Below are 13853 nucleotides of genomic sequence, written 5' to 3' on the forward strand. Positions count from 1 at the left end.
TTTTTTTTTTTTTTTTTAATGGCTGGCTAGATGCCCTGGGTCAGCTACATGAATTCTTTAAGCCTCAGGTTCCTCCGTGAGCTAAATGCAACTAATATTTACAACCACTATAGACCGTGTCTTCAGTCTACTATTCTCCTTCCTGCCTGCCTTTCATGCACCCTCCATATCCAACATGCATTCAGCACTCAGACAGCAACCGACACGGGGAAACTCAGTTACTTCCCCAATATGAACTTCTGCTTATGTCAGTCTTCAGGTTGAAAATAAAGTTGGAAAAGGCTTTGCCTGACCACATATTGCCTGTATTATAAAAACAATGTCTTTAGCATTTATTATTATTATTGCTATTATTTATTATTATTATTATTGCCTGTAGAACTCTAACCCCAAGGCTACCTTACCTGTTCAGATTGCAACCAACACTGTCTTACCAATGTACCTAAGATGCTCTGTTTCCGAGCCCTGGCTGATGCAGCACAGCCCCCGCCCCCTCCCTCCCATTTCAAGGTCTTGCCCTTCTTATCCCCAGCCAATGACATCACACTTGACTCTGCCTGACATCTGTTCCCATCAATGAATATACATTCCTTGGCATCAGAGAAACCGGGTTATTAAGTCATCACTGAGTTCAATTGCTGATTCACCAAAGATCCACTGAGACACAGGCACTGGAGGAACAAAGACAGTGCCGGGCATGCTCTTTAATGAGCACACAGTTGGGCTAGGGAGCCCGGCATAGGACACACACAGGAGACATTGTATGTGACAGATGTTTGTCACAACACTGCGGCCCGGGCTGACCACTGGCGATTCTCATGTAATCAGCCAATGATGCTTTATTACTATTATTACTACTTTCAAGTTTTTATTTTATGTATATGAGTGTTTAGCCTGTGTGTCTGTGCACCACTTGGATGCCTGCTGCCCCAGAGGCCAGAAGAGGGCGACAGATCCCATGGAACTTGAATTACGGGTGATTGTGAGCTGCCATATGGGTTCTGGGAATCAAGGCCCTGTCCTCTGGAAAAAAACAAACAAACAAACAAACAAAACCAGCCAGCACTCTTAACCGCTGAGCCACCTCTCCAGCCCCAGTGAGGCTGTGTAAAAAGTTCCTTTTGTTTCTTCTGTGTCTTCTGCCATCTTGCGTCTGCTCAGGCAATGCCCTTCCCCTCACACCACTTACGTGGCACTGCCCTACTGTAATTCAAGAGTATCTTCTGGGTTGTCTTTCCTATGATTTGTTTAGGGCTAGAGAAAGGAACTGATCATGCTCAATTTGCTAGTTCCTGGAATGACACCCTCCGCAGGTGGATTCCCCTGTGTCTGCAACATGTGGAACTGTGGGAACTACACCCTATTGATAAATGTACCGTGTATCTTCTGGAGCCCCCATCCGGGGAAGCTCTGTCAACACACCATGAACGCTGCCGGCTTTGTCGCTTGCTTTGGCCAATAGAATGTGTCAGAAGTGATGCATCTTCTAATTCTAGAGCGCCTTGCCATAAGGAAGATATTCTAGCAATCTGAGCACCGAGATCCAGTGTTCTCAGTAAATAAAGGAGAGATGGGGATCTTCATCAAACACCTAGCTGAGTTTGCACCTAGCTGCACATGAGTCCCGCCAACTCACAGACACATGAGACACCATCACTGCCGTAAGCCATGAGATTTCAGGTGCTTTGCTACTCGACAACATGTACCTGACATAGAGACCGTGCCAAGGCATGCAAGACTTTATGCTGAGAACTCTTCAGGAGTGACCTGATTAGACTCCTGTGCTAGAGAGCTGGCCTAGGTAGCAACATGGAGAATGGCTTGGGATGCTACAGTGGAGAGGTAACAGGCCATATTAGACACAAAAAAAATCCAGATCTGATCCAAGAGTCACACAGAGGGATGGCCACAGGATACTGAAGACAGAGAATAAAGAAGAAAAGAACCATCTATGTTAGGGAGACAAATGCGTGACGAGGCCGTTCACTGAGAGAGATCAGGGGAGGAAGAGAAGGCTTGGGGTAACTGTGGAGCACCCAACAATACATGTTGGCAATTAGCTTAGTGTAACTTACTCTAGGTGGGTAGGCAAGTGTTCTGATTCATGGGGTCATCTTGCTATGGAAAAAAAAAAAAAACGGCGTCGTGAACTCTCTTTCTCCTTCTCTTTTGTCCCTTTGTCTCTGTGGCCCTTTGTCCCCTTCCCCACAATAAACCTCTCTCATGTGAAAAAAAAAACAAAAACAAAAACAAAAAAAACAGTGTAGCAAAGCCTCTAAGACAGGTGAAGCTTTGATGGTATGAACACATATTGATATTTTTCCAATAATTTATTGTTTATTCACTTTACATTCCGATTGCAGCCCCTTCCCTCTTCTCTTCCCAGTCCCGTCCTTACAAACCCTTCCCCCATTATCATCTCCCTTTTTCTAAGGAGAAGGGGAAGCCCCCTTGGGTACCACCCCCCACCCTAGACACATTTCCCCCTCCCTCTCGCCCTTCCTCCATCCCTCCTTCCCTCCCTCCCTCTGTCCTTCCGTCCCTCCCTCCCTCTCCTCTCATGTTTTGTTCCATGTGTTCTGTATATGGCTCCCATCTAGTAGAGCAGGAAGTAGCTCCTTAATACTGGAAGGAATGGAGAATTACAGGCTAAAAATAACTTGAGGTTATCTCCCAGTGGCACGTCCCTCCAAGCGGGCACAAACTATGGTGTACCCACGTAACACATCACACAGCCAGCCAACCTTGACATGCGCGTACGAATTTCGGTTTACCTCTGATGCTGATTAAAATAGCAAGTGAATGGCTGGGAACCGATCTCATCTTTCCAATACTGCTGCCAGTTCATGACACTTTCCGAGTTCTTCTGGTTTTCTCTCTTACAGGGCGGGATATAGGAGCACTGGTCAAACAGAACACAGAGAGGACACCAGTTATTCTACAGGGTATTCAAAGGGAGTCCTTCTTTCTAGTCCTCAAATACTTTGCTTGATTATAGTTTGTGGCTTGGGACGGATGAGGAGGCAGCCACAGTCAGGGTTGTCAGGGTTAGCATGGGATGCCCATCCCAGTGCCCACAAATGTGCCAGTGTCCCTACTATGCGTCGTGGTTTTCCCTGCCAACTCTACACACCATTTATTCATCAAGACAGGAAAAGGGTCTCAACTGCGCCCAAGACAACATTCTTATGAGCAAATCATCACAAAACCATCTGAAAGTGTCCAGAGCACCTTTGGCTAGGGCTGTTCATGGGAACCCATAGTCATTCTTTCTTCTACAGGGATGGGATTTTTACAGACAACAAATCTAGTTTTGATATAATCTTTAGATATAACCAAATCAACTATATTTTAAATTTTCCAATTTGAAACAATGGCAACAAACAAACAAAAAACCCCAATCTAGTAACAAAACCATCTCCAGTCACTAAGAAGTAAGGCCATTTTATAAACTGTGAGTTATAAGGTTACAGCAAATTAAAAATTTAATACACTGTCTTTGTAGAGGCCTGTCTGTCGGTTAACATCAGGAGGCAAAGCGGGGCAGGGATCACTAGCGTTCCCGATTCCTATCTGTGAGCCTTTGTATCTTCTTCTACTTCTACTAACCAACAGCTCCCGGCTGCTCTTGGGATACCACTTTACCCACGTACGTTTTCATTTCCTACGTTCTCTTAAACAACAGAATCAGTGGAGATGTCTCTCAAGTCTATAATCAATGGACTTTGCTAACGGATGGCTTTCTGGCCAGGAGCTGACAAAGTCATTCCCTCGTGTGGACTTGACTAAGCAATATAAGATTCAGCGACACTGAGAAATCACTCTTGGCTCCAGATGTTAAAGGGAAGGCCCAGCATCTGAAGCCGCTTTCTCCATGTCAGGCGAAGATTCCAGCTTCTACCAACTGTTAATAGTAGGCCAGACATCCTAGCAAAGACCTAACCTGTGTACTTCACTCACTCACTCACACACACACACACACACACACACACACACACACACACACGCACACACGCACGCACGCACACACAATCTCTGCTTTACAGATAAGAACACTGCCATTCCCCTTAGCTCTGCAACCTGACCCCAGAGATTCCACCACAGGCTCCTCCAAGGTGTTTGCCAAGGTGCCTGACGTTAAGGAACAGAAAGGAGAACTGGTTTTATAGTATGATTCGACTCTCACTGATTCATTCATTCCCATATTCGTTTATTCATTTGCTTTTGTCTATATGTATGTCTCGGCGTGTGGGTGCATGCATGCACATGTGTATGGATGTCAGAGGACAGCCTCCACGTCCTTCATCGGACACCTTCCACGGTTTGAGAGAATTCCTCTTTCGTTTGGAACTTGCCAAATAGCCTAGGCCAGCTGACCAGCGATCTCTAGGGATGCACCTATCTTCACCATCACTGGGGGTTACAAAAGCATCCCGCCAGGTCCAGATTCCCACATGGGTTCTGGAGATCCGAACTTAGGACCTCTCGATTGCTAGGCAGGTGCTTTGCTGACTGAAACATCTTCCCAGCACTGCCCACTCCTTCCTCTGTGTTTTTGAAATGGGGCTCTTGCCATGAAGCTCTGGTTGGCATGGAACTGGCTCCAAAGCTTAGGCTGGCATTGAACTCAGGGCACTCCTCGGAGCGCTAGGGTGGGTTCCAGGTACGTGCCACCACCAAACCTGGCTCTACTGTTTTAGTTGCAGCATCCAATTTCACAATGCTTTCTTCACATCGCTTTCTGTTACAATTCAAAACCTTGATTGTGATGCATACAGCGCGTCACTCTAACCCCTGCCAGTCCATCCTCATGGAATCCTGGGAGAGCCGAACAGGTAGCACTTGATCCTTAAGTCTGCCCCATGCTGCCACATTTATCCACCCACTGCAGGTTTTACGCCTCCGGCTAGTGCTCTCTTTCTCCTGGGTCACCTTCTTCAGTGTTACCATCTTCTTGTGCCACATCAAACGCCCCTCCCTGTGTTGACCCAGGCAGGAGTCAAACCCATGAACTCACAGCTAGACTCATACAGTAGCACACTTGTCTGCTCATATCAGGCTCCCTCTCTGGCTGGTGAGTTGATACTAAGGGCTCTTATTTTTTTTTCTTTATGTTTGCCCTAGGGATTGTACATGATCTTAGCAATGGTTTCTGCATGTTGATCGGACACAACCTCAAGTAAATGAAGCTACTTTCCCAAGTTAAACATTTAAAATTATATGAATGCAAATACATTTCAAATTGTAGTAGCTTTCATCATTCCCTACCATGTTACATAAAATAGGATTTTAACCACTGAATAGCAGAATACTGATTGCATGCACACACAGCTTTCCCTTATATGTCTAAGGGAACAGTACACTTTTGTGGAAGTGTCTGGATTCTGAGGTTTTCTTAAAGCTGCAGTTGAGCTCAGAAGCCACAGGTACCAGTATGTGGGGCTTCAGTCTTGTGATTTATTTTTGGTGTTTAGTCTGGAGTAAATTTGCTTTTTCTGCGTATCCTTTTTTCCCCCCTTCTAGTCTGATAACCTCCAAAATAATTTTTAGCGCTTGCTTCTGACTCTACTCTTGGAGGCACATCAAGAAACAACCCAGCCAGAAGCTGACTGCAAACACCGTTACAGCGTTTTCCACCAGAAGCGATCCTGCCGCTCGGGAGATGGTGGGAAAACTTAATTGAGCCACCATTGCTGCTGGGCAAAAGGGCCAGCATGACCGCTCCTGCCCTGAGACTGATACTTTCTCTACGGCAGCAAGTATTTGCATGACTGTTCCACTTCCTACTTAATAAACCACGTTAGATATTCCCTTCCCGTCTTCCTACCCATGGTCAAAGTGAGCTTATGAGACAACTTACTGTGCCCTTTCAAGGGAGTAGAAAGTTCCAGTCTTGGAGGCAGAATCAGTGAGGTGCGGCCATCTAAGAACTCAACAGAACCCTTTCAGCAACGGGCACCACTGACCCAGCAGGCACATCAAACATCTCAGGAGGCAACCAAGTGTAGCCGAAACATACTTAAGACGCCCCTCACTTAACTCAGTGTGAATTCGTTACTACTCAGTTTTTCGGAGTGAAACAGGTTTAAAAGACCTATCTCTCTACCAGATGGCACCTCCGGGAGTCACACCCATGTTTCTGGAGGCGTCAGGGAGAAATCTTCATCAAATCTCATAGTCGGCCAGCTGTGATTTCGTGTGAAATGGAAGAAGTACCCGGCTGGGTGGAGCTTTCTGCACACGTGGATTCTGAATGCAAATTCATTCTTCTCATACGAAGAAAAGTAGCCCCGAGGTACATTTCTCGTGGACTCCGTTCTTTCCCTGGGATAAATAATGGGTCTTTCACACTCTAGCGAGTTGGCAAAGCCAATATCGCCATGAAAGGAAGGATAACGTTAAAGGGCTATTCTCGGGTTCTTAGAAATATCATTTTTTCCCTTTTTCTCACATCTTGACCGCCCAGGTTATTTATGTCTAAATGCTTTCTGAAGCCCACCTCAGGCCCTTCCTAGAGTCCTCAGCTCTATGTGGAACATCATTATACATGAATAGAAATTTAAACTCCATTAAAAAGCAGCTTTCTCAAAGAGGATGCAAGAAAGGCTGTCACCCAAACTCCCTTGTCTCTTAGGCACTCAGGCTGGAGAGTTTGCCTGAAACTTTAGAGCTCTGACCCGAGCATCTCCTTGGGGAGAGAGCCTAAGTATAAATCCACGGCTTAGCACCATCGTTGTCACGGACAGCGCCACTGGCCAATGTCAGGGTCTAATTAATACGAGTGCGCAAGCTTCATCATCTCCAGCAGCAGTAGGAGACTGAGGGGCAGTGACGTGGCTCAGCAGATCAAAGGGCCTGCTGTGAAGCCTGATGTCCCCAGCTTGCTCCCCGGAACCCACAAAAAGGTGGGACAAGAGATCCAACTCCAAAGCGTTGCCCTCTGACCTAGCAGGACGTAGCATATGCAAGTCTATGCTACCCCCCGGACATAAACAATGTTTGAAACATTAAAAAGAACGGGGAAGAGGGGTGGAGAGGTTGAAGTTGTTCAGGGTCATAGTGGTCCATGCGGCGTCCTTCGTACAAGCTGTAGAGTTGTGCTTGTTGTTGCTTTTTGTTCTTGGTTTGGTTTGAGACCAGGTCTCACTCTGGAGTGGAACCCCCTAGCTATGACTGGTGTCAAGCTTCCTATAAAGATAAAGATATCCTTGACCTTCTCAGGCTCCTGTTTCTGCTTCCCAAGCGCTGGCTGACAGCAGTGTGTCTCCACGCCTGTTTTAAACAGTATTAGCCCCGCCCCACACTCCCTTCTTGTCCAGATGCCCAGTTCTCCCTATTCCGAGCTTCCTGCTTTGGAACTAAGGACATGCCCTGCTTCTTGTGCCCTCTCTTGGAAAACCAAGGTCGCATCTCTGCAATCAGTGTGCTTCTTTCAAGGACTGGCGAGGAGAGACAGTATGCTGCAACAGCTTGTGACCCTGCTCCATCCTCAGAGAAATGCACTTCTAAGTCTTCCTCCTGCTCTGTCTGACTCAGGATCAGTTCCTGGCAGCATGGCCATAATGTCACTTAGGGGAATGGTTAGACACAATGCCTTCCATCAGACGATAAGCATCTTCTTAGAGAAACTTCATCCTGGGGTCCTGATGTGTTTGGTTTCTCACTTTCAAAGGCAACTAACTTCTCATTCTCACCTACGAACCCTCTTTGGGGTCCTTGTTCCTGCCACCTGAAATGAGATGAGACTGCTCTCTTTAAAAAGGTAGAAGAGATGGCTCAGTGGTTAAGTACACTGACTGCTCTTCCAGAGGTCCTGAGTTCAATTCCCAGCAACCACATGGTAGCTCACAACCATCTGTAATGGGATCTGATGTCCTCTTCTGGTGTGTCTAAACAGCAACTGTGTACCTGCATACATAAAATAAATAAATCTTTAAAAAAAAAAAAAGGTAGAAAACTCTACTCCAAAGAGGGATCAAGAAGGAACATCCGAAGTTCCCAAAGGCAGTGGCAGTGTAGAAAAAATGGTGTCAGCAGGAAAAGAGGCCAAGGTGAACTGATCACAACTCCAGGATGGAAGGAGCTAATGGCAAATCTTTGCCCAGCCACCTCCAGTATGTGGCGATGGGGTGGGGCTTGTAGAAGCTATGGGGAGTCTTATCTTCACGGCAAGCCTACAACCCTTTACAAGCCTTGAGGCAAGTTTGGTTGTTGGTGAGACTGAGGCTCCTCCAGCAGATGGGTCCGCAATAAGGAGGAACCCCATTTTGTCACCCTGTGTGACTGGGAGGGCAGTGAGCGGCCTACCACAGTGATGAAAGGAAGGGAGCCTGAGTTGACTTTGCTACAGCTCTATAGTGAAAGGCAGCCATAGAAGGCAGTTGTGCAGAGTGGTGTCTGGTCATGGGGAGGGGACAAGGTGCCGTGCTTGCTTCTGGTACTCAACACACTGGGAGACACTCGCCAACTCCATCGTTAGCCACTCTGGGGAGTCGCCCAGGTGCCTGGACCAACACACTGGGAGACACTCGCCAACTCCATCGTTAGCCACTCTGGGGAGTCGCCCAGGTGCCTGGACCAACACACTGGGAGACACTCGCCAACTCCATCGTTAGCCACTCTGGGGAGTCGCCCAGGTGCCTGGACCAACACACTGGGAGACACTCGCCAACTCCATCGTTAGCCACTCTGGGGAGTCGCCCAGGTGCCTGGACCAACAAGAAAAGCTAAGTGTGGCCAGCAGAGGCCCCTGGTATGAATGTATGGAAAACTATTACAGTGAAGTCAGATATGACAGACAGAGGATGACACAAGCTCGGCACCAACAAGCCACAGGGATGACGTGAGTCCACAAGAGCGCCTTATGGCCCCACTGGCCGTGTACTGGGCAGTTTCCAGAGTGAGAATCCAGAACGAAGCTGCGCCAGCACTTCATCTTGGCTTTCCTTATCTTCTTACTTCTTTACCCCTCCCCCATTTTTCATCATACTTCCACTAGGACTTTTACTTTATATTAAAATTACGTGCCTTGCCGGGCGTGGTGGTGCACGCCTTTAATCCCAGCACTTGGGAGGCAGAGGCAGGTGGATTTCTGAGTTTGAGGCCAGCCTGGTCTACAGAGTGAGTTCCAGGACAGCCAGGGCTACACAGAGAAACCCTGTCTCGAAAAAAAACAAAAAACAAAAAACAAAAAACAAAAAACAAAAAAAAAATTACGTGCCTCTTAAATTCCCCTTCAAGCATTTACTTAATTTTTGTTTGCCTACATTTTATTATAAAATATTATCTTGCTTGCTCTACACTTATTCCTTCATACTTTAAGTAATTTTTGTTGTTCCTTTTAAAAAAATTAATAATAATAAAACACCATGTTTTAATTTTTTTTAGAATTAAAAAAAATGTATTCTCTGAGATTTTATACTTGCATACCGTGTATCTTGGATCACAAGTCCCCTTTCCAATCCTCCCACTCCCTCAACACTCGCCCTCTCAGCCTCAGGTCCTCTCCTTTTATTTAATTTTTAGTTTTAATTGTGTCTATGTGCGCCCAAGTGAGGACATGCACACGTGAGTGCAGGTACCCACGGAGGCCAGCAGAGGGCACTGGATCTCCGGGAGCTGGAACTACAGGAGGTGGTGAGGCGCCCAGTGTGGACTCTGGGAGCCAAACTCTAGTCCTCTGCAGGAGCAGCAAGTGCTGTTGATTGCTAAGCCAGCATTCTAGCTGCAGCTGCTGCTCCTCTTCCTCCTCTTCCTCCTAGGCTCAGGGTTGCTATTGCTGTGAAGAGACACCATGACCGTGGTAACGCTTATAAAGAAAAACGTTTAATCGGGGCTGGCTTACAGTTGCAGAGGTTTAGTCTATCATCATCATGGCAGGAAGCATGGCAGCACACACACAGACATGGTGCTGGAGAAGGAGCTGAGAGTTCATCTTGATCCATTGGCAGCAGAAGGGGACTGTGTTCCACATTGGGCATAGCTTGAGAATGGGAGATCTCAAAGCCTACCCCACAGTGACATACTTTCTCCAACATGGCCGCACCTCCTAATAGTGCCACTCCCTATTGGGCCAAGCATTCAAACACTCAAGTTTATAGGGACCATACCTATTCAAACCATCACCTTCTTCTTCCTCTTCTTCTTCGTCTCCCTCTCCTTCTCCTTCATAACCACTGAACCCAACTAGTGCTACCTGAACACCCAGAGAGACAGGGCCATCCATAAGACCATGGAAAACCTAACGGTAGCCACACTCCCAAAGAAAAATTATCATGTTCCCCAGAGGCCACCAATTATCAAGAGCTCTTCAGTTGGGGATGGTGCCCCAGGAACCCCGCCCTCATCCAGGCTTGAATGCTGACTGGCTTGATTTTGTCCATCTCTTATGCAGATGACCATAGCTGCTGTGAGTTCCTGAGTGCGAGGGCCTTGTTGTGTCCAGAAGATGGCGTTTCTCAGCAATCCTCCCCCATCTTCTAACTTGTATATTGTTTCTGTCACCTCTTGCACTATCTTCTCTGAGCCTCGAGGGCGTCAACTGAGGCAGATGTCGCATTTAAGGCTGCACACTCAACAGCCATTGGTTATTCTCAGGACTTTCACCAGTTCGATGTCTCCGCAATCATTTCTGCCCATGGCACAGAGAAGCTTCCCTGACCAGGACTAAGTCTATGGGTACAAACACCCAGGGGACAGTCTGACAACAGGTACATTCAGCAAAGCATCAGTGGCAGGTCCCCAGCCAGGATACTCGGCCTTCCCAGATATGGGCTTCAACCAGGTTTTCAGTAGCATTCCCATCTGCAGATGAAGCTTCAAATCTCAATTAAAAAAAAAAAAAAAGCAGCGTGTTCCCCTCTCCAACAGTTACCCACTATTATGCCAATCGGCACACCTTGTCTGGCAGATCTGTACTGTAGCATGCAGCGTCTGTCTGCTACTGGGAAAGTCCACTGACTCAAGAGAACAGACAGAGGCTGGGAAGGATGTAGGGGAAGTGGAGAGGGCTCCAGCAGCACTTCCTCCCTGCTGGTAGGTACGCAGAGCAGAGACGGCAGCCACTACGTAATATACGCTTTGTATGGCAGTGTGGTGGGTTCTCGAGATAGTACCAGTAGGGTCGGTGTGACAGTCAGCAGGTGAAGCAGCTCACTGTGCAAGTCTGGCTAGACTCTGATCCCCAGATCCCACGTAAAGGTGGAAAGAAAGAGGCAACTCACAAATTGGTTCTCTGACCTCCTCCACACAGTCACTGTGACATGTACACCCACACATAATAAAAATAAATACATGAAACAATTTATACCCATTCCAAATAGAAGTACGGCATGATGCAGCTATACAACTTGCGAGTATGAGCCTAAGTTAACATACTTCAGAGATACGTCTATGTGGTTGCACTATTCATTGTATCCAGGACTGAAAGCAAGCTCAGATATCCATCAAAAGATGGATGACTGTAGTACATATAAATAATAGAATTTATTCATATTTATGCAGAAAAAAGGCTGGATCATTATGTTAAGTGCAATAGCCAATCTGAGAAAGATGAATATCATACTTTTTTTCTTATATGTGGACTTTAGAGGGGATTGTGTGTGTGTGCATATGTGTATATGTCCATGAGTGGGTGCATGTGTGTGCATGGGTGTGTACACATGTGTATGTGCACGTGTCTACATGTATATGTGTGTGTACGTGTGCAGGTATATATGTGTGTGCATGTGTTCACATGTGTATGTATGCATGTTTGTACACATATATGTGCATGTTTATATACATGTACATTGTGTGCATGTGTGTATATGTGTATATGCAAGTGTGTGCATGTGTGTGTGTATGTATGTGTGCATGTGAGTTCATGTACATGTGTGTGTGTGATAGGTTGTAAAAGTAGAAAAGGGACAGTGAGAGGGGTGGTAGAGGTCCTAAGGACCAAGGAGGGGAAAAGGGGAGAGTAATGGAGAAGATACGATATGAAATCAAAGCATGGGTCTGCTTGAGATGGGGACCAGGAAGAGTTGTGAGGGAGATGGGGGCAGCCGATGCAGAGGGGACGAATCAGAACACAGTGACGCATGTGTACAAAAGTGCCATAAAGAAACACATCCCTCTGTATGCTAACTTGAAAACACACTTTTTAAAAAATAAGCTGCCAAACAAAAGTCTGGGGTGAGATGAAGCCATAGTGAATACACTTGTCTGATGTCCATCTTCACTTTTATTTGGGGTTTTTATGGAGCTGAGGCTGGCTGGGAACATTCCACGTAGCTGAAGATGACCTTGAACTTCCGACCCTCAGGCGTCTACATCTCTAGGGCTGGAAGGATAGGCGCGCACCACGCACCAGGCTCTAAGGTCTGTGCCGTAGACAAGGGGGTGTTGACGTTCATGTTCACGGACAAAGCTGCTGAGGAGGGAGCTGCTGTGTGAAGCACAACAGAAAGGGGGCCAGGGGATTTATTAAGAAAAGACATAATCATCACCTTTGACACATACTTGTTTGATTGCATACTTAGTTCTTATTTTCCATTGTCCTATTTTAGGGTTTGCCCAGGTTTATAATAGCACTCGTTTTTTAGCCTACCCCAGAGAATCTGAACTTTAATAAAACCTTGCTGGAGTAGGTTCTTTGTCATAGTCTTGAGGAGTGCGTTTCAATCACACAGGTAGAGTAGGCAGAATTCAGTTTCTTCCTTCCCTGAGTCATTTTTAAAAATTATTGCACAAATCATGGTGTCTATTTAACCAAATATCAGAGGCTGTGTTCTACGTGAAACATTTTGTTTCAAAACAAAACAAAACAAAACAAAAAGTAGAGCAATAAAAATGTTTTTCCTTGTTTCCTTCATGGCTTCGCTTGATCAGCACAGACAGACAATGGTTAAGTATTTTTCCAAATAAATGTGGCTAGAAAACAAGTTATTAATACATTGTCTTAAGAAGAGACACCATGACCGAGGCAGCTTATAAAACAAAGCATTTAATTGGGGGCTTACTTATAGTTTCAGGGGATGGATCCATGACCATCATGGTAAGGAGCATGGCAGCAGGCAGGCAGGCAGGCAGCAGGCAGGCAGGCAGGCAGGTAGGCAGCAGGCAGGCACACTGCTGCAACAGCAGCTGGGAGCCCACATCCATCTGATCAACAAGCAGGAAGCAGAGAAACCTAGAAGCCTACCCCAGGGACACACCTCCTCCAACAAGGCCACACCCTCTAATCCTTCCCAAACAGTTCCACTCCCTGGGGACCAAGCATTCAAATATCTGAGCCTATAGGGGCATTCTTATTCAAACCACCAAACATGTCTCCTCCGACTGGCAACTTCTAAAATTTATTTTTAAAAATGTGTGTGTGTGTGTGTGCGTGTGCGTGTGCGTGTGCGTGTGTGTGTGTGTAAAGGTGTGAACCTGCCAAGGCATGTGCATGAGCTCAGAGGACAACCTGGTAGAGTTGGTTCTTCCCTTCCACCTCGAGGGTCCTGAGAATCAAACTCATGTTAATCATACTTGAAAGTCCAACTCAGCCGGGCAGTGGTGGCACACACCTTTAATCCCAGCACTTGGGAGGCAGAGGCAGGCGGTTTTCTGAGTTCGAGGCCAGCTTGGTCTACAGAGTGAGTTCCAGGACAGCCAGGGATATACCCTGTCTCAAACCTGTCTCAAACCCTGTCTCAAAAAACTAAAACCAAGAAAGAAAGAAAGGAAGAGGAAGAGAAAGAGAAAGAGAAAGAGGAAGAAGAGGAAGAGGAAGAGGAAGAGAGAGGGAGAGAGAGAGAGAGAGAGAGAGAGAGAGAGAGAGAGAGAGAGAAAGAGAAAGAGAAAGAGAAAGAGAAAGAGAAAGAGAAAGA

The 13853-nt window shown here is 46.5% G+C and overlaps 1 protein-coding gene across 3 annotated transcripts in view; it reads right to left on the reverse strand.

Moving 5' to 3' along the window:
- Kcnmb4 (potassium calcium-activated channel subfamily M regulatory beta subunit 4) overlaps positions 1 to 13853 on the reverse strand; it is a 57880-nt gene that overhangs the window by 26614 nt on the left and 17413 nt on the right. For all 3 annotated transcript variants that reach the window (XM_021174634.2, XM_021174635.2, XM_021174636.2), the window contains exon 2: positions 2775 to 2902. In XM_021174634.2, the coding sequence (XP_021030293.1) occupies positions 2775 to 2902 (128 nt within the window). The remainder of the gene's footprint in view (positions 1 to 2774; positions 2903 to 13853) is intronic.

Source organism: Mus caroli, chromosome 10, assembly GCF_900094665.2.
Source record: "Mus caroli chromosome 10, CAROLI_EIJ_v1.1, whole genome shotgun sequence".
NCBI lineage: Eukaryota > Metazoa > Chordata > Mammalia > Rodentia > Muridae > Mus > Mus caroli.